The 20,587-nt window shown below is 51.5% G+C and overlaps 1 protein-coding gene and 1 long non-coding RNA gene across 5 annotated transcripts; one reads left to right on the top strand and one right to left on the bottom strand.

Moving 5' to 3' along the window:
- Positions 1–9,973: 9,973 nt before the first annotated feature.
- On the top strand, positions 9,974–14,778 carry LOC128845168 (28S ribosomal protein S16, mitochondrial-like). Of its 4 annotated transcripts, none has more exons than XM_054043549.1 (4): positions 9,974–10,176; positions 12,507–12,537; positions 12,914–13,174; positions 14,492–14,778. In XM_054043549.1, the coding sequence occupies exons 2-4, from the start codon at positions 12,525–12,527 to the stop codon at positions 14,605–14,607; spliced, it is 390 nt and encodes a 129-aa protein (XP_053899524.1). In that variant the 5' UTR covers positions 9,974–10,176; positions 12,507–12,524; the 3' UTR covers positions 14,608–14,778. The 4 variants fall into 4 exon arrangements, with proteins under 4 accessions (XP_053899524.1, XP_053899525.1, XP_053899526.1 ...); XM_054043550.1 differs by lacking the exon at positions 9,974–10,176 and adding an exon at positions 10,781–10,855; XM_054043551.1 differs by lacking the exon at positions 9,974–10,176 and adding an exon at positions 10,783–10,816.
- Positions 14,779–17,962: 3,184 nt separating this feature from the next.
- Positions 17,963–19,520, bottom strand: LOC128845173 (uncharacterized). The gene is made up of 2 exons (XR_008446624.1): positions 19,354–19,520; positions 17,963–18,343 (listed from the first exon to the last, which is right to left on the bottom strand). It is a non-coding gene; the product is annotated as an uncharacterized LOC128845173 (long non-coding RNA).
- Between the last annotated feature and the right edge of the window lie 1,067 nt (positions 19,521–20,587).

Genomic DNA, 20,587 nt, shown 5'->3' with positions numbered 1-20,587 from the left:
TCTCAGCTCCATGTGCGTTGCCTGCCTCTGTCTTTTGCCCCTCACCCTTCTTTGGGGTGATTCCCATCCTCCTTTATCAACTTCTTTGTCTGATATCACCTGGGAGTGTGTCCCCCTCCTGCCAGAAATATCCATCAGTACCATGTGCAGGAGATAGTGTTCACCTTGATTACCTACACTGAGGTAAAAACTACCTGTGCCTTGTCTCCACTGGGAGGTACATGGAAGTAGCGGCTCAGCTTAGTGAACTTTTGCAGTGCAGACGTAACCCGGGTACAGTGCAGATATAATCCGGGTACAGTGGCTGGGGTTAGCTTTCCCCTTGACCTGAGCTCACCTCCATCATTCTTCCCAGTCTAGACAAATCCCGAGCATCACGTTGATACCATTCCCCCATTACAAAGTGATTGTTAGTCACCGTGTTCCCCCTTGGGCCAGATTGTCTCAATCCCAGTTGTTCTCACCTTGCTCAGGGTTATGCTGGACAGAAGTATTTTTCTACCATTTTCCTCAATTAAAATAGATTGAAATAGAACAAAGAGCAGGAGCGGGATAGGGATAGGGAAAATGTGTCATTTCAGCCTCTGTGACACCTGAAGGAGATGGGGTGAATCAAAGGGATTCCCTCCTTCCCCATCCCTGTCACAATCCCCCCTCGCCCCAGCAGCACTAGCTTCTGTGTAAGCCACAATAGCATTTATCCTCCCCACGTTCTACCCCTGCACCTCTCGAAGTGTCACGTGATGCCGTGTTCTGAGCGCTCTCTGTGCTTAGGTGTCACACGTTGAACCTAAATCCGACTCACTGGGGCTAGATGTGAAAGTGTCACCGACCTGGAGGGGGGATTTGAATGGATCCCAAACACAGAGTTGTCATTCTGTACTTTCATCTCTGCTTCCATCTCTTGGCAAAGCTACTTCTGGGCTTTTTCCTGCTGAGCTGGGATTGTTGCAGATGGGAAGGTTGGTTGCTTTTCCCCCGGTGATGGAGCTAAATCTTTTGTAAATAACATGCCTCAATCATGAGGTGGTGTTGGCCAAATAGGGCCCGTTTCCCCCCAGACCTTACCTAATTACACCAAGGAGGCACGGAGAGACAAGAAGACGGGTACCAGGTCCTTTATTTGTCAGTCAGCTGAGAGGGTGCTCCTCGACTCATGCCAGAAGAGACAAACCTTACATGGCCGAACAGGCCCTTTTTATAACCAGTAACAAACAACTCAGTTCTCATCCTTTTTACGTCATTATGCTGACCTATAGATAACAGGTTACACAGAATACATGTATTATTTTGGGGAAGGGGATACAAGAGACATCTGTTGCGGATACATTCGTCATTTTGAAGGGAGAACAAGGTACATCCCTTGACCCTTTGCACTAAATACCTTGGGGATATATGGGAAAGCGGCTGCAAACTAACTATTTCTCTCTGTTCCCTCCTTATCTCTATTATTTCTGCTAATATGAGTGAAACTACAGCCATCTGCCAGAAACGCTGACCAATACATTTCTGCTTCAGCCTACTTCAGAGCATGTAAGCAGTTAGCATAGAAGTAGGTGAGAGTTCCCAAGATGGAGTCACTGTGGTTCACAGACCCAGAGCAAAAGAGCTTCATCGGCACTTTTGGCCTTCCACATTCCCGAGTTACCTGGTAGCTATGCCTAGTGGATCCCAACAGTGGCACAGAGTGAAGCGAGTCTGAATGGGTCAGAGGAGAACACAAAGGGAGAAGCTGTTTTCATTTTGAGTTATCAGATATAAGCTGCTCTGGAATTTCATTTGATATGAAGCTGAAAGTGCCTTCCACCCCTCTGTGTTGTGGGGTTTTCTCTTTCCTGAAAGCGGTTTGGTCTCACAATTGGATATTACCTTTGTCTGACAGAATGTACCTCAGATTTATTGGGGACTTGGAGACAAGTGACCATTTGCTCAAACGATAATATCTGATTTTATTTGTGTCTTTTCCCCACCCCTCTATGGTGACATGGAGGAAGTTCAAGTGCAGTTCAGCCAGCGGGAAACAATACTCCAAGCTGTCCAGCATGCTCCCACGAAACAAACCCATTTTAAAATTTTTACTCGGAAATGGTGAACAATGGTATGCCACAAATTGTGCAGCTAACAGAAGTAACTGCACACGATCACACTTGTGGGTGCATTATAAATTAAAAACAAGAGATGCCCAATAACTAGGTGTGACCAGAGTTCCGGGGGGCACACTGAGATTGCTCAATTAGGGCAAACTGCAGAGAATGGTATCAGAGGGGTAGCTGTGTTAGTCTGGATCTGTAAGAAGCAACAGAGCGTCCTGGGGCACCTTTAAGACTAACAGATGTATTGGATGCCCACGTCGTTGGATGCATTCACCCACAAAAGCTTATGCTCCAATACATCTGTTAGGCTTAAAGGTGCCCCAGGACTCTCTGTTGCTTCTTGCAAAGAATGGGGCAGTCAAAACTGGTGGTTATTCCAATAGTTAGATTCACCAAGCCAGCAACAAAACAGCTTCCACAATACCTTACTGCTTACACAGAAGCCAAAACTCAGTTTCCTCCAAGCAACCCAGCCTGGGGCTCCCTCTCAGACAGCCGAGTCAAATCTGAGGAGGATTATTGAAAATCTTGTTCGTCATATAAAATGTTCTACCAGCCCCAAAAGATCGGACACATTACCCACCAGGTTAATGAATCTTTCAGATCTTACCCAAATACACACTTACCGCCAATTCTTTTTAACGAAACTAACGTTTATTAAAACAGAAAAGGGAGAGAGTTATTGGTTAAAAGATCATTATACATACAGGTACTAACATAGTTCTTCGATCAGTTTCATAGTAGAGATGGTGAGCTTTAGTGTTGCAAGGAGTCCTTTTAGAATTAGTCCATAGGTTCAGTCCAATATGCAAATACTCAATATCAGGGTGGTCCAGATGGGACTGGAGATCTCAGTCTTACAAATCGAACTGCCCCTGATTGAAGCTTAAACAGATCTGAGATGAAAGGATCAGGGCCCAAGAGTTTTTAATAGAGATTTTTTGCAGCCTCTTGACAGCACCCATCCTTGGGTGAATAGGCTTTTGAAGTAACCTTTATTTCCTAAGTATCACCGGTAATTAGTGACATGGATTAACATAAGACAGTTACCCATCTCCCACCATTTGCGGGTGATTTGCTATATACTTCAAAGAGAAATTGAGACAGTGATATTGCTATATTTACATGTTCATTTACATGTTCGTATCTTCTTTTGATCGCTGCATTAACAGAATCCAGGATAGACAGGAACTGTTTGATTAAATATTGTTAGAATAGATGTAAACACACAAAAGCACAAACATTATCTATCAATATGTCTCTAAAAGTTGAATCTGGGTCAATTAGCCTGCAAGTTGCTTAACCCTTTCTAGCCCTGTGTCTCACTAGGCTTAATCAATGTAGTAATCAATGATTATGAATCAAAGACGAATACAGCTGAATACAGCAAGGAAGGGTCCCGACATGACCGGTGGCTCTGGAAGACAGGCTTGTGGAGCTCTGTAGCGGGGTGGTTACCCCGCTCCTGCCCTTCAGGGCTTAAAACAGCCCTGGGGGAAGGAAAAGCTACTAGGCTGATTGGGGAAGCCGCTGCAGCTGGGCCACGCCCCAATCAGGCCCCAGCTGGCCTGTATAAAAAGGCTGGGAGCCAGCGGCGCAGGGCAGTTTCTCTCTGCGTTCAGAGAGAGAAGGGCCTGGCTGCCGGGAGTGAGAGACAGAGTACCTGAGTGGAGCAGGGCTGGGGAGCTCCAGCCTGGAAAGCCCTAGGCTGCGACCTAGGAGAAGGCCAAGGGGTACTGGGGGTTGCAGAGGGCAGCCCAGGGCTAGGCCAAGGCAGCAGGTCCAAACCCAACCTTGCTGATGATGAGTGGCCTATACTGCAGTCTGCCCCAGGGAGCGGGGGCTAGTTGGTGACTGGCAGTGGCCTTATCCTGAGGTGATGTGGGAATAGTGGGTGGGGGTTCCCTGGGGATGGGGGAAGACCCTAAGACTGAGGGGTTACGGCCGGGGGGCAGCACCCCAGGTAAAAGAGCACCGGGGTCCAGGGAGGGACAGGCGGATCACCGACCTGCAGAGGGCGCTCCGGAGCTGGAACAAACTAATTCCCAGAAGTCACCAGCAGGAGGCGCTGCAGGGGTAAGTCCGCTCCTCTACAAGCTCACGCTGTCTTAAAGATTCTGTGCTTATCCCGCCTGTATTTGTACCAAACTGGGGGAGTTTCACAATTTTCCCCAGATCACTTGATTTAATAGATCTTTCTTCTCAGTTTTCTGTGACATGTTTTTTACCGACCGTAATTGCTACACCTTCCTTGGAGGGGATACGCTGTAAGTTTCAACATGGCATATATTTTATGATTTGAGAGTTATGCAGTCTCCACACATTAAACAAAAGCAGAGAGGCATGGACAAAAGACAAGAATTTAGTTTTGAACATTCCAGGCCTAATATCTGTTTTTCTGCTAGCCCTGAAATGACAATACTCCAGCTCTCTCTTTCTGTAACCGAAATAAAAAAGCATTTTAGAAGATCTTAACATGAGGACAAATCAAGAAACATGTGTGATGTTCTAGACAGTATAATGTTAATATTGGCCAACACTGTAGAAGTTAACAGACTTTCTCTCCCCTAACTTCATCTCTAGTGTAGTAGCCAGGGATAGCACAACACCTAGAAGCTGTTGTATTTACGTGTATGTTACAAGCTTCTTGTATCTTAATTTTTGCTAAGCTTGTATTCTCCAGCACAGATGCAAAGGAGAAGTTCGTACAAAGGTCACAGCATCTACCTACCATAGAGTTTCAGAGGATGCAACATGAATATAAAGGACTTCAAATCTAATCTACTTTACATATGCACTATTGACTACTTTCTTATTTTGATTATATAACACTGCTTTTCCACCTATGTTTGCTACTATAATCAATTACATTTGATCAGTTAGCACACTTTTAACCTTTTGTTTATAAAAACTGATTTCCCAGTATAGCTTATCCAGACAAACTGGTACTTTGTAATTAAAGAATTACATCCTTGAATAATCGTTCTGATTGTGAGAGCTTCGGTAAGCAAATTACATTCCAGAATAATAACTCCGTGTTAGAACTCAGGTTTCAGTCAAATTCTGTTCTCACAGGGTAGCTGTCATTGCACCAGCACTGCCGGGATTTCCCAGCCTGTGTTTAGTTTAGCTAAGGCCTACACTGACTCAGTCTGCACAATAGTCGGATCGCAGAGCACTCTGGTCCCGTTCTGTCAGCTAGTGTTGTGAAGCATTGTGGGTTTTACTGCAGTTTGGTCATCACGCTGTTGTTCACTTGGCAATATAGTTTCAGATGATCTGGGAAGTGTATTCCCCAGTCAGTGACTTGGAACTTGGCGAAAGGCCCATGGATTCGGATCCCAAAGCAATGGTGGTCCAGGCCCTACAGGAGGTTACCGTTGAAGACGTGTCCTTCCAAATCAGGGGCACACTGTCGCTTGTGGAAGTTGGGGGGGAAAGCGCAGACCTCTTAGTCTGCCAGGAAGAGCAAGAGTCAGGCTAACTCTTCTAGTTAATAACGCGAGACTTTAATGCAGGGCCTGGGCGAGTGGGAAGAACTGAGAGGTTATTGACCTTGTTAGATAAGAACGGAACACAGACTGGAGCAGAAAATTGCTGAGGAAAGTAAGATATCAGGAAGGAATATGTATAAACAAAATGCAGCTGTTGCTCATTACTGTCTGTAACAAAAGGTATTGGGGTGTGTGACGGGTCCCCTGGGTGCCACCTGGAACTGGCGTACCAGTGAGTCCCCCTGACGCACCAGCCCAGGCTCCCTTTACACTGTACTGCTGTGACAAGCTCCTAACCCCTCCCGCACAGACAGGTAGAGACACACCCAGCTGCAGCTACACACACAAGCTGAGATCCGCTCAGCTAAGAAGCTGCCCAGTTACTCAAGTGCACCCCCCCCCCCCCCCGAGGGTAAACCCAAAGTTATACCGTCGTGCACTGCACAGGGAACTGTACAGTGCAAGCTCGTGAAATTTGCCCCCTCCCTCAACGTGGAGAGGAATATATACAGCTTTCTGCCCCAGGTAATGACTCCCCCACACACTGGTTTTAGACAAAACCAAAATGAGTTTATTAACCACAAAAGGTAGATTTTAGTGATAATAAGGGATAGCAAATGGATCAAATAAAAACACAATCTAAGCTTAATATACTAAAAAAATTGGATGAGTAGCAAATTCTCCCCCAACAGTTGATCAGCCTGGGTTCTGCCCTTCGCCCCCAGTTCAGTCCTCGCTTCTCAGGTGTTTCCACCAATCTTCTTGCTGAAGATCCATGATGACAGTCACTCCCCTGCCTTAAATAGCTTTTGCATAGGGCGGGAACCCTTTGACTCCAACTTTAGTTCCCACACCTTTCAGTGGAAAAACATTAGTATTCCACCATGGAGTCCAGTAGCAGGTGACTCGGTCACATGTTCTGGTAGGCAGGGCCATCCCTAGCTATTCTGGGGCCCTATGCAGCCCCCCCTGTGGGTGGGGGGTTGTGGGGCCCCAGGCCTCTGCATGGGGGGGCACAGCTGGCTTGGGGGGACAGGGGGGAACCACCACCCCCCCCAGCACTCACCAGCAGCATGGCTGGGACCGGGTCGCTGCACTTCCCGCCGCTGGTGAGTGCATGCCCTCAGGGGCAGGAAGAGGCGGGGCAGGGGCTTTGAGGAAGGGGTGGAGTGGGGGCAGGAAGCGGTGGGGCTGGGGCGGAGGAGAGGCGGGGGCCCTGGGGAAGAGGGGGGCAGGGGCTGGAGTAGCACACAGCTGCGCAGGGCACCAGGCAATCTGCTGGTGCCCAACGCAGCTGCGTACTTTGCGTATGGGTAAGGATGGCCCTGCCGGTAGGGCTACAGCAGCCATGTAGCGTCCTCAGGAAGGTTCCCTGTTGGGAGATTAGCATCTTCTAAGACCTATTGTTCTCCCTAATGGCCCTTCCCAGCCAGGCATCTAGTCTGAGTGCATTCTACCTACTGGGCGTTCCCAGGTGTAAACACATTTGTAAGCGATGTATAGACGATATGCCTAACTTCAGATACCAAAATGAGACATGCATGAAATTGGATAATCATATTCAGTAAATCATAACCTTTTCACTGATGCCTTATATGACCCATCTTGCCTAAAATACATCATAGTTATGCCATAATCTTATCACAATAATATTTACGATGATGAATACGGGGCATAAAGCCCCAGGATGTACTGGCTTCACACCCCCAAACTTTTCTCTATTGAATGAAATCTAAGAATCTCTTGTATTAGAATTCTAGCAGCCGGGGCTTTAACGAATACACCACGAATAAAATCATGAGCGTTTGCAACACTGGAGGATCAGAGACAGTCGCTGAGTACCTTAAATATATACTGGGAATGATCTCGTTTTGTAGTACCCATAACGTAGCTCAATGTGAAATCCATTTCAGACTCTACGGTGGGACACACCATGTGGACAGTATCCTGTGCTTTGAGGCTCTAGTTAAATAAGGATCCGAGCATGGTGATTACACAGCACCACCCCAGGGGGACAGCTCCTCACCCAACAGGCCGTGTCAGGGCCCTGGGGCAGCTGGGTCTAACAGGGAAGAAAGCACCTCCACCAGCTAACTGCTTAAGCGGGGTTGGGCACTCCCAGCACAGCCAGCTGCCCAGCACAGGCGGAAAGCTCCCCCTTAGATCACTATGGCCTTGTCTACACTGGAACTTTGTCAGAAAAACGTTTGTCGTTTGGGGTGTTAAAAAAAGCCACACCTAAGTGACAAGAGTTTTACCGAGGAAAAGCGCAGGTGTGAACAGCACGACATTGGCAGAAGAGCTCTCCGGCCACCAACCCTAACGCCACTCGTTGGGGGTGGAAGTTTTCTGTCGGCAGGAGAGGGCTCTCTTGCTGACAAACAGCAGCTACAGCACAGTGTAGACAAAGCCCCATTCAGCAGATCAGAGAGACCCCAGGCTGGAGTCAAGTGGAGTTGGAAGCATTCTGCCCTCCTGGGGGTCACTGGCCGAGGGGGTTTGCTGTAATCTGACCCTCCACGGCAGCCTCCCCGACCCCTACAGCAACTCCAGGCCAGGCAGATGCGGCAGGTTAAGAGGCCAAGGAAGGCTAAGCCTCCCCTCGCACAGCTACCACCGACCCGCTGCCGGACACCTGGGCTGTGGGGGCCCCACCTCTTCGCACCACTGCTCCGCCTCTTCGCACCACTGCTCCGCCTCTTCGCACCACTGCTCCGCCTCTTCCCCCCACTACTCCGCCTCTTCGCACCACTGCTCTGCCTCTTCCCTGAGGCCCCACGGCCTGGTCAGTCCCTGCGTGCACCCACCCACCTACCCACCTGCTGCCCGCCGAGACCCTCCCCACCTGCCGTGTCTCTCCTCGCCCCCTCTCCCCGGTGGGGCTCAGCTCCGGCTAGCGGCCTGGGGCTCGGGGCTCGGGCTGGCCAATAGCCGGGGGTGCTCGGGCCGGTGCTGGGCCAAGGCCGGGATCGGGGGGTTTCGCCAGGGCTCCTGCGGGCGCGGTTGTGGGGCTCCAGCAGGCCGGGGGGGGAGGGGCGGCCTAGGGGAGGGGCCTTGGGCAGCAGGGCGGGGTCAGGGGTCAGGGTCCCCGAGGCGGGTTTCACCCTCTCCTAACCCGCCTCCAGCTGCTTGACCCCTCGGCCCAGTCAATGTCCCCCCCCCTTTGCCCCCAGACCACGTGGGGCTAGTACGGGCAGGGGCCTCAGCAGCGCTTACTGCGCATGCTCAGTGCACCCCACGTGGCCCAGCCCCAGGCTGCAGCACTAAAACTAACCCGAGAGCCCCGCACGGAGGCCCGGGACACGTGACTCTCGCCAGCAAATCAGCGCAGGCGCCACCGTCTCCTGCAACCTCCGCCCCACCCGCTCGGGGCAGAGTCTGAGCCGGCCACGCCCCCGCTGTCCGGCGGCATAGCACCCGGAAGTTAAGTTGCCTGGTGAAGCGCTAATTGTGTTCGACTAAACCCAGTGACCGGAAGTTATTTGCCCGAGTGGTCACTCTCGTAGTGTCTGACCGGGTACAGTACCAGTGCCCCGGTACGCTGCTTAGTGTCCCCCCGGGAACAGTGACCGGAACTTATTTAACCTGGTGTGCTGTTTAATACTGTCCCCCCGGGAACAGTGACCGGAACTCAATTAACCTGGTGCGGTCTTCAATACTGTCCCCGCGGGAACAGTGACCGGAACTCATTTAGCTTGGTGTGCTGTTTAATACTGTCCCTCCGGGAACAGTGACCGGAACTCATTTAACCTGGTGCGGTCTTCAATACTGTCCTCCCGGGAACAGTGAGCGGAAATCATTCGACCTGGTGCGTCTCTAATACTGCTCCCCCCCCCCCGGAACAGTGACCGGAACTCATTTAACTTGGTGTGCTGTTTCATACTGTCCCCCCGGGAACAGTGAGCGGAACTCATTCGACATGGTGCGGTCTTTAATACTGTCCCCCCGGGAACAGTAACCGGAAGTTATTCCCCCATAATACTCTCATTACGCAGGTGCCATCAAGACCAGTGGAGTACGCGGACTGGCCGTTGTCCCGGTTTCACGGCCCGGGGCACCCGGCGCACGCAGTGGGGAGGGCTGGGGGGGATGCGCTGAGGACTAGAGCGGGCGAACTCCATCTCCCATGGAAGCCACCGAGAGGTCACGTGTCCCTGCGGCGACAGCCTCGCTCTGAGAGCGGGAAATCCTGGTCGGGCCACACCCACAGCGCGTGCCCCGCACTGCCTGATGGGAAATGGAGGGTCACCCGCACTGGCCGGCTTCACCCGGTTGTTCTCGCTAGGGCGCGCGTGGCCCTCTCCGAAGGGGGGGGCGCTGTGACGTCATCTCGGTGCGACAGAGACGGGGCGGAAACGCAGTGGCTGACGGGACTAGTCCCCAGACAGCGGCCTAGCTTGGGGCCGAAGCCCTCGCGGGGGCCGATGGGAAATGCAGGCGCTTGACGCAGGCGCACTAGGGTTCCGTTCCCACAATGCCGCGTTGCCGCTGGACCCCGCTGCCGCGCTACGGCGGCCCGCGAGGTTCGGACCCGGCGGGGGCGGGGCTCAGCGCGTGCGCGGGGAGAGGCGCCCACCCGGCCCGAGCAGGTAACGCGGGGGGGGGGGGGCGGGAGCAGCGCGGCCGGGGCGGGTCCGAGCCGCGAGCGGGGAGCGCCGGGAGCCTCCCTCGGCCCGGCACAGCGGGACTGCCCGGGACTAGCGCCGGAGCCGGGGAGTCGCGTTCCGGCCCCGATCCCTCCCCCCCCCACACACAGACACCCCGACACCGCCCCCCCCAGACAGACACTGCCCCCCACCCCCCCAGACAGACACCGACACCACCCACACAGACCCCCCCCACACACAGACACCCCGACACCGCCCCCCCCAGACAGACACCGACACCACCCACACAGACCCCCCACACACACACACCCCACAGACACACACACAACCCCCCCCCACACACACACACAGACATACCGACTCTCACACACACACAGACCCCCCCAGACACAGACACTCCCCAACACAGACCCCCCACACAGACACACACACACACACCCCGACTCTCACACAGACACAGACCCCCCCACCCCCCCACACACAGCTGCCCACCCCCACAGACCCCCCCCCACCACACACACACACACACACACAGACACTTCCTGTGAACTGGGAGTCATTGGCAATGCTCGTTCTTACACCGCTTGCAATGAGCAGCAAGATTTGAGGATTCCCTGAACAAGTTAATACCCAAGAATAACAATTACTACAACCCAATCAAGTAATTTTCATTGTGTTTGTGTGTGGGGGGGGGGTGTATATATATATATTAGGGCTGTCAAGCGATTAATTGTGCTGTTAAACAACAATAGAATACCATTTATTTTTAATATTTTGGATGTTTACATTTTCAACTATATTAATTTAAATTACAATACATGATGGGGCATACGAATGTTAGCATATCTGGCATATCTGGCAACGCTGGCTACAAAAGTGCCATGCGAACGTCTGTTCTCACTTTCAGGTGACCTTGTAAATAAGCAGGCAGCAGTAGCTCCCATCAATGTAAACAAACTTGTTTCTCTTAGTAATTGGCAGAATAAGAAGTAGGACTGAGTGGACTTGTAGGCTCTCAGGTTTTACACTGTTTTGTTTTTGAGTGCAGTTATGCAACCAAACTCCCCCCACTGCATTTGTTACACTTTCTCAATAAAGAGTTTGCACTTCAGTACTTATCGTGGAAGATCAGAGTTGGAAGAGACCTCAGGAGGTATCTAGTCCAACCCCCTGCTCAAAGCAGAACCAATCCCCAATTAAATCATCCCAGCCAGGGCTTTGTCAAGCCGGGCCTTAAAAACCTCCAAGGAAGGAGACTCCACCACCTCCCTAGGGAACCCATTCCACTGCTTCACCACCCTCCTAGTATGTCTGAGGTGAATTGAAAAATACTATTTCTTTTGTTGTATCATTTTTACAGTGCATATGTTTGTAATAAAAAATAATAATATAAAGTGAGCACTGTGTACTTTGTATTCTGTGTTGTAATTGAAATCAGTATTGAAAATGTGTCCAAAAATATTTAATACATTTCAATTGGTATTCTGTTGTTATAAGTGCAATTAATCACAATTGATTTGAGTTAATCGTGTGAGTTAACTGCAATTAATTGACAGCCCTAATATATAAAAACGCCAGATCCTCAGGACACCAATTTAATGTGGAAGCTAATTCTTACCTTAAAATGACAAGTGATTTTATGTACTCATGTGGCACTTGTTGGCATTCCCCTAGCAACAAAGCTATTGAAACAGAAAGGCAAGCAGGGTGAGGCAGTGAAGCTGCTGCCTATCAGGGCTACCAGGAAAAAAAATGCTTTTAATTTTGCCTGTGCTCCTAAGAGGTTGAAAGTTACCTAAACCCCGAACCACAAAAGTGGGAGCGGGGGCAGGTGCTTTGAAACTTCCATTCCCAGGATCGCCATGGCCAGTGGGTCATGAGAGACAGACTCTATAAGGGTCAGGGCAGGGCTTGCAACTCAGGGATAGCTCACGGGGGAAGGGATAGCTCAGTGATTTGAGCATTGGCCTGCTAAACCCAGGCTTGTGAGTTCAGTCCTTGAGGGGGCCACTTAGGGATCTGGGGCAAAATCAGTACTTGGTGCTGCTAGTGAAGGCAGGGGGCTGGACTCGATGACCTTTCAAGGTCCCTTCCAGTTCTAGGAGATAGGATATCTCCATTTAAAACAAAGAAACAAACAAAAAAAAACCCACTCCCATGTTTCCCTCAGGATTTTCAAACTATAACTTTCAGTTATAACTCATCTCGGTCAACTAAGGCTATGTCTACCCTATAGCATTCACAGCTGCAGTGGGCTGGCCCCGTGTTTGGGAGTGGCAGGGGATTCATTCATGGTCTTTTTCCTCTTTCAGGTGCTGGCAAGAGTCATCATGGTGCACCTTGGTAAGTGCAGACAGGGCTTGTTACCGGTAAGTGTTGCACGCACAGACTCCTAGTTTCTGCATCCCTCTAAATCAATCACAGTTAGTGGAGAATGTGCAGCCTTCTCCGCGGAACTCTCTTAAGGGTTGGTAAAGCAAATCTGTCTTATTTATTGTAAATAAATTGAGGTCTTAAAGCAATCTCATGGCAGGTACAGACGTCAGTTCCATCATAAAGAATAATCTATTGTTGGTGTGTAAGGGACGGTTACAGCAGTTTTATTGATTTTAAGTGAAACCAAACTTTTCTCTAAGGCCTTTTGGAATTTTTTGGCTAGACGTCTATACACATCTGTTATAATCAAATCTCTTGTGATACCTGTTGATCTTTCCTTCAGCTCACCTCCTTATGAAAAATTATCATGGAGGACACGTAGCTATCCGATTGGCTCTTGGTGGCTGTGCCAACAGACCCTTCTTCCGTATAGTGGTCGCATATAACAAGCGAGCTCGGGACAGCAAGTATTTGGAGCAAGTGGGCTGTTATGACCCGCTTCCAAATGGCCACAACGAAAAGCTGGTTGGCTTGAACATCGAGAGACTCAAACACTGGATTGGTTGTGGAGCACACATCACAAAACCAGTTGAAAAACTTCTAGGTAACTCAACGTGTTTTTTCATCTGAACTATTTGCTTATTTCGCTTAAACGACAATAGATTTTCCTAGGTGATCCTCTGCGAACTTGGAGTACCAAAGACCCTTTCTTCATTTCTTTGCATGAATTCTTGAAAATATGTATATATGCAATCACCCTTCTTTTGGCCACAGGAAATGGGATGGGTCTCATTTATGGAGACACTGAGCTGGCCGAGACAGCAGTAAAAGGCACTTCAAGTCACTAGAGGGAGGGTGAGAGAGACAATTACTCTCACTTCTTAAAAGTCTCATTAACTATTGGAACACTTTACCCAGGCTTGTGGTGGATTCTCCATCACTGACAATTTAACTCAAAGATTGGGTGTTTTTCTAAAATATATACTCCTAAGAATTATTTTGGGGTAGTTGTATAGCAGGGGTCTCAAACACGTGGCCTGCGGGGTTATTTTCTGTGGCCTGCGAGCTCCTCACGCCCCCCCCTCCCCCCGCCCGCCCTCCCTCCCCCAGCGTTTACCTAGAGCGGCTCCAGCCTGACGCGCACCGGGGGCAGGGCAGGCTCCCTGCCTGCCTGTCTGGCCTGCCCTGCCCCCGCGCCACTCCGGGAAGCGGCCGGAACGTAGGGAAGGGGGGGGCACATGGGTCTGTGTGTTACTCTTGCTTCAGGCAGCGCCCCCAGCAACTCCCATTGGCCATAGTTCCCCATTCCCAGCCAATGGGAGCTGCAGGGGGCGGTGCCTGAAGCAACAGCAACACCTAGACCCTTGTGTCCCTCTTCCCCAGGTTCCGACCGCTTCCCAGAGCGGCACGGGTGCAGGGCAGGCCAGACAGGCAGGCAGGGAGCCTGCTGTGCCCCCGGTGCACACTGGGCCAGAGCCTGCCCCCCGAACCCTTGCTGCAGCCGAACCCCTTGCCGCACCCCTTGCTGCACCCCAACCCCTTGCTGCACCCCAACTCCCTGCCCTGAGCCCCCGCCACACCCCACACCCCTCCTGTACCCCCTGGGGGCAGGGAGGGGGCGGAGTTGGGGTGGGGAATTTGGGGAAGGGGTTGGAATGGGGGCAGGGCAGGGCCTCATAGAAGGGGTGGAGTGGGGGCAGGGCTGAGGGCAGTGTGGGGGGAGGTGTCAGTAATGCGGCCAATGTACTAGTCCTCATGTGGCCCTCGTGGTCATTTGAGTTTGAGATCCCTGTTCTATAGCATGTGTTATATAGGAGGTCAGATGAGATCATCACAATGCTCCCTTCTAGCCTTTGAATCTCTGAGACTAGAACAGTAATATTGCAACTCCAGCTATAAACATAAATAATCTTTCTTTCAGGTCTTTCTGGATTTTTCCCATTGCATCCTATGACAATCACAAATGCAGAAAGATTAAGGAAGAGAAGAGCCTTGAAGGCCATAACAGCTTCTGAGGAAGAAACTCCAGGTGATTGATAACATCTGTCTGAACTGAATTACTCAAAAGATTACTGTACAGACGAGGATCAGGACAGTGTGCCAGCTAAAAAGACAATATATTTACTACAGGCAAAACCGATAGTGGATGTGAATTATTTCATAAGAACATTAAAGTATTTTGAGGCTTTAGGAGGCCTCAGACAAGGATTCTGATTGTCCTCATTTGTTAATTAATAACTTGTGTCAAAATAAGAAGTAATCGTTCATGTTTATGTCAAACTGCGATTACTTAGGCCCAGATCCACAAAGGTAAAATTTAGGCTCCGAAATTCCACTGAAATCCAATGGAAGTCAAGAACCAAAATAGCTTTGTGGATCTGGGCCTTCCAGATTACAGCATTTATACAAATTGAACACAAACTCCTGTTTTGTAAATAGCTCTAGTGTGGAGGTGGAGAGAGTGTTACTGACTGTCATCAGTCTAATGTATAGGAAGTTGTGCTGGACGCCCCTGTAGGCGTCCTTCTAAAGTAATCTTACCATGACTTAAGCCATAGTTGGTTTTCAATTTTACAGTTAACTATTTCAAGAGTTTGGGCAGAGGAGGGGCACTCAGAATTGGCCACTGTTGCGTCTTTATCTTCACCCAATTAAGCCGCAAATAGCGTAAGCAGCAGAAAATCTTTTTTTCGATTCGGGGTGCAGCACTGAATGTGACCAGAATTATTTACCCACACTACTGTTCTTCCAGAAGGTATCCCACAGAACATCACCGCTCTAAGCACAGCAAATACTTGGGTGTTTTTATACCTTTCTCCCTGAACAGTATTTGTTCAAACGTTATACATGAGTCCAGCTAAAACAATCATGTAAAAATCCAGGAATTACTACACGATGTTCATAGGTTATCAGCCACCACTAGCAGCCATTCGTATTCCAGTGTGATAAGCACAATAAGAATCGAGCTGTGGTCAGAGGCAGACAGTTATCACTGTTACTTGGAGGAACTCGCACATCATTCATTCTATCGTCTTCAATCCACATTCTAACTCGCTTAAATGTCTTAGGTAAGGCTTGTACCATCCCCAAAGATCACCAACCTCAGACTCTGGTAGCCAAACAAAGCCACTGAGTTTGAGTCATGGAACAGTCATCCCAAAAGCCTTAACGCCACAGTGCAAATCTCAGAATTAATTATGGGGAGCACATAAGATCTTTCTCAGCCCACACAGTGCAGTGCAGCACATCACACCTTTTAAAGCACTTGACATAACAAAACTGAGACACACTCACTTGAAAAACACAGGTTTCCGAGTGGTAGCTGTGTTAGTCTGTATCAGCAAAAAGAACAGGAGTACTTGTGGCACCTTACAGACAAACAAATTTATTTGAGCATAAGCTTTCGTGGGTTAAAACCAACTTCATCAGATGCATGGAGTGGAAAATACAGTAGGAAGATGCATATACACAGAGAACATGAAAAGATGGGGGTTGCTGTACCAACTCTAACGAGACAAACCAATTAAAGTCTGCTATTAGCAGCAGGAGGAAAAATTGCTTTTGTAGTGGTAATCAAGGATGGCCCATTTCAAACAGTTGACAAGGTGTGAGTAACGGGGGGGGGGGGATTAGCATGGGGAAATAGTTTTTAGTTTGTGTAGTGACCCATCCACTCCCAGTCTTTATTCAAGCCTGATTTAATGGTGTCCAGTTTGCAAATTAATTCCAGTTCTGCAGTTTCTCATTGGAGTCTGTTTTTGAAGGGTTTTTTTTGTTGAAGAAAGGCCACTTTTAGGGTGGGTTCTAGCCCATGAAAGCTTATGCCCAAATAAATTTGTTAGTCTCTAAGGTGCCACAAATACTCCGTGTTCTTTTTGAAGATCACAGTCTCCTGCTTATTTAAGAAGCCCACAATGCAATAGTCCACTGTAGTGCTGAGAGAAAAGTCGCCGTCCTCAGCTATTGCTCCAAGATGAATCTGCTGCTGTTCCTGCACCTGAGGAAGTTGGTGGGGGCCCAAAAGAGGGCAGCTCAGAGCAAGAGAAAGGGCTGAGAAGAGCCAGGCAAGATGGAGGCACTTGAGATTCATTGCAGGCCTATGTGTTGCTCCCTTGGCACCACACCCCTACGGCAAACCATGGCAACTCAACCAGCTCTCAGCTGACAGGCAGCTGGGAATTGGTTACTTTTTTAATGGAGAAGTAAAATCTGAGCAAATGTACACATGGAACCACAGACAAATAAGATCTTTTGGGTGATACCTGAAGTCCTGCCTGCAAAGGTTCAGGCAGACATGGCAGGTTTGGATTTCGCCTGGGAGTACATTTAAACCAGGGGTTCTCACAACAAAGTCTTGTGTGGCCTCAGCGTGTGACCACCCATTCTTGCTGGTGGCTGCTCCGACACTTTTCCCTAAAATACTTAAACTTTAGGAAAAATAAATATGCACATACACATGTCCAAATCATTTATTTATGTTGGGTTTTTTCAGACAATAATGAAAATAATGTGAAAAATGATATTTGTGTGTTTAATAGTGCTTTTCACAGCACATTCAGTAGCTCGCTGGGAGTCTGGGAAAAGTGATTTTAACAAACAGACAAGTGTCACTTTTCCCAGCCTCCCAGGGAGCTAGAAAGTGTGCTGGGAAAAGTGATATTTGCATGGTTGTGAGGCATCGGGGGAAGGGTGAGCCCTGCTGCCGTATGGCTGGAGCTGGGGGTCAGCTCCCACGGGGTCCAGAGTGAGTGGCCGGAGCCCAGGGTCGCTGGCTGCTGCTGCGCGGCTGGAGCTGTCAATCAACACCCACCACCACGGGGCTGGGGCTGGGGCTGGGGCTGGGGGTTGGTGCCCGAGGCCAGCAACTGCCACTACACAGCCAGAGCCTGGAGCCAGCGCTTGTTGCTGCACGGCCGGGGTTAGCGCCCAGGGCCAAGGACACATGGCCGAAGCCAGAGGTCAGTGCCCCCCCGATGCACAGTCAGAGCCCGGGGCTCAAACCGTGCAGCTGAAACCCTGCGGCCAGGTTCTCCCCTAGGGCTGAAGCCCAACCCCAACGTGCCCTGCCCACCCCACAGGTGGGTCAAGGACTCGCCTTGCTCCTGCAGCATTGTGCCCCATCTGTCTCCAGAGGCAGTGCAGGAGCAACAGGGAGGGAGGGGGCGAGGCTGATGCTTTGGCCTCTCCATCACTGCCCAGGAGGCTGTTCTGACTGCACAAAAAGCCCCTGGTGGCTGCATGCGAGAAATGCTGATTTAAACTGACTTCCAGCCACCCTTTGCCCTTGTACCTCGAGCTGCTGGTTTCTCAGGGCAGAGTACTGAAGGGTTAAGTGAAGTGCTGCTGAAGAATAAGCTTCGTGTCCTTTAAAGGAAACCAGGATAGACACAAATACTGAAGATTTTTAATATTTTCTTTATCCAAAACAAATAATGAAACGATATAGAAAATTCTATAAACCAACCTTTTGCATTTTACAGATTTGTAGTAGGCAAAATTTGATTTTAGATAGTGCCCATCCCCAGATATATTCCAGATTAGTAGAAACAAGACATGATTTCCCTGGGAACTAGGACCAGTTTTTATTCTGTCCCCTTAAATATGAAAGGAGCAAATTAAAAGTTCATTTGTATGTGGGCTTCGGGAAGAGTTCCTTTCTAGTTTCTAAAAACACAACACGGTTTTCTTTTCTGGATTTCTCAGCCTCAAATACAAGGAGGTGGGTCTGCAGGGTTGCTTCTGGACCAGTCTGAATGCGGGATGGTTTATTCTCCTGTTTAAAAAACAAAATTATTTCTAGTGTTACAGGAATTAAAGCCAGAAGTCTGGTTTATAAACCTGGATCCTTGCATCCCTCTCACAAGGGGACTGTCTGATCAGGCTCAAGGCAGTATTCAGAAATAAATTGTTTACTTTGTCCCTTTACTATTCGAGTTATACCAAAGCAAGAGTTAGATAGTGGTTGGGCAATCATCATACAGTTAAATGGGGTAGATATTAATTAGAATGTTATTGCCAATAAAGACAGTCGACTCAGTAGTAAAGCTTTTGATAATTAGGGGAGGCAACATTGTCTAGTAATAACTGGCTGAAGGAAGAGAGGTCCTACTCAGTCACTCCAATGCTGGGGGAATCTCCGCTTTGTTCGTCTTCCCAAAGAATTTTAAAATGGTGACGCCCAAATGAGACCTCTCTCAGACAGAAAGAGAAGAAATAATGGTGGGGAGAAGGGGGGGCCCTGGTCTGGGGAGAGGAGGCATACAGAACTTCTGGATGGTATGGGAGGGACAGAGGGCACACAGAGCCCCGGCTGGGCGAGATGAAGAAACGTGGGACAGAGCCTGTGACATGAAGGAGGGGTAGGCAGATGCAGGGAATCCTCTCCATGCACCCCCTGCCCCCCCGCTCCCCATGGCCAGCCTCTGATTGCACCCCCTCGCCCCCCCATGGCCAGCCTCTCCCCGCCCCCCCTGCCCACCATTGCCAGCCTCTCCCTACCCCCCATGGCCAGCCTCTGATTGCACCCCCTCGCCCCCCATGGCCAGCCTCTGATTGCACCCCCTCGCCCCCCCATGGCCAGCCTCTCCCCGCCCGCCCCCCAGTGCCGCCTCTGGCCGCGGACACGTTCGCTGCCCCCCGGCTCCCAGCTGTGCCGGGGCCGCCCCCAGTCCCTGTCCCCGGGTCTCTCGCTCCCTGGGGCCGGGGCGGGGCGGGGCGGGGCCCGGCTGGAGACCCCCCCCCGGCCGGGCACGGGGGTTAGTGCCGGTCTCTCCCCGCACACACCCGGGGGCAGCAGCTCCCAGCCGGGGCCGGGGCCGGCTCACAGCGGCGGCGGCAGCGTCTGGTCCGGGCCGGGCCCGGAGTCACCCGGGCGCAGCTCGGGGGGGCCCATCGCTGGAGCGGAGGCGCTGGGAGCGGGCCTGGGCGCGGGGATCCCCCTGGGCGCTCACACCCCGCGGGGCTCTGGGAGCTGTAGTTCCTTGGCCAGCTCCCTGCCCCGAGCGAGCGCCGGACGGAACTCCATTTCCCAGCATGCCCTTGGCCGCCAGCCCCAGGAAGGGAGGGGGAAGGAGCGGGGATCCCCCTGGGCGCTCACACCCCGCGGGGCTCTGGGAGCTGTAGTTCCTTGGCCAGCTCCCTGCCCCGAGCGAGCGCCGGACGGAACTCCATTTCCCAGCATGCCCTTGGCCGCCAGCCCCAGGAAGGGAGGGGGAAGGAGCGGGGATCCCCCTGGGCGCTCACACCCCGCGGGGCTCTGGGAGCTGTAGTTCCTTGGCCCGCTCCCTGCCCCGAGCGAGCGCCGGACGGAACTCCATTTCCCAGCATGCCCTTGGCCGCCAGCCCCAGGAAGGGAGGGGGAAGGAGCGGGGGAGCTGGGACCCCATGCGCTGCAGTTTGCTGGGGGGGGGAGCTGGCTGCCCTGATACCTGTGTGTTCCCCCAGCCTCCCTCCAGCGCCCCACAGCCCCCGGCCCCCTCCTGCCCCCCCCACATCCCCCTTCCCCCTCCTCCCCTTTTCCCTCTCCTGCCCCTCCCACATCCCTGGTCACCCCCCAATGCCCGCTGGCTCAGAGCCCCCTGCTCTGCCCCCTTCCGGCTCCCCCCCCCCGGCTCTCCACACTTCGCTGCCCCCCCCCCCATGTGGCTGCCCCACCCCCACCCCTGCAAACCCTGGGTGCTTCAGCAGCCTCCCTCTGCCCGAGGTCGGGACTCGCAGCCCGCTCTGCTGGGAGCAGCCTGGGCCCCCCACCCCGCACAGGCTGCACCGGGAGCAGCTCCCTGGGGGGAGGGGGGCAGGTCTCCCCTTCTCCCCACATGGGGCACTGGCAGGGGCAGGGCTCGAGGTCCCAGTCAGAGGGGGCCAGGCCAGGGTCTCTGCCCAGGGAGAGTCTCTCAGGGGGGCAGCGGGAATGTTCGTCCCCCACTCACAGCCAGGGCTCGGGGGGCCCCAGCAGCAGCAGCCGAGGCCTGTGGGGCTGGCGAGGCAGCGCCCGCAATTCACTCCTGCTGCTGGGCTG

Source organism: Malaclemys terrapin, chromosome 11 (assembly GCF_027887155.1).
Source record: "Malaclemys terrapin pileata isolate rMalTer1 chromosome 11, rMalTer1.hap1, whole genome shotgun sequence".
Classification (NCBI taxonomy): domain Eukaryota; kingdom Metazoa; phylum Chordata; order Testudines; family Emydidae; genus Malaclemys; species Malaclemys terrapin.
Note: the sequence above shows the minus strand (reverse complement) of the source record. Positions and strands in the feature narration are given on the sequence as shown.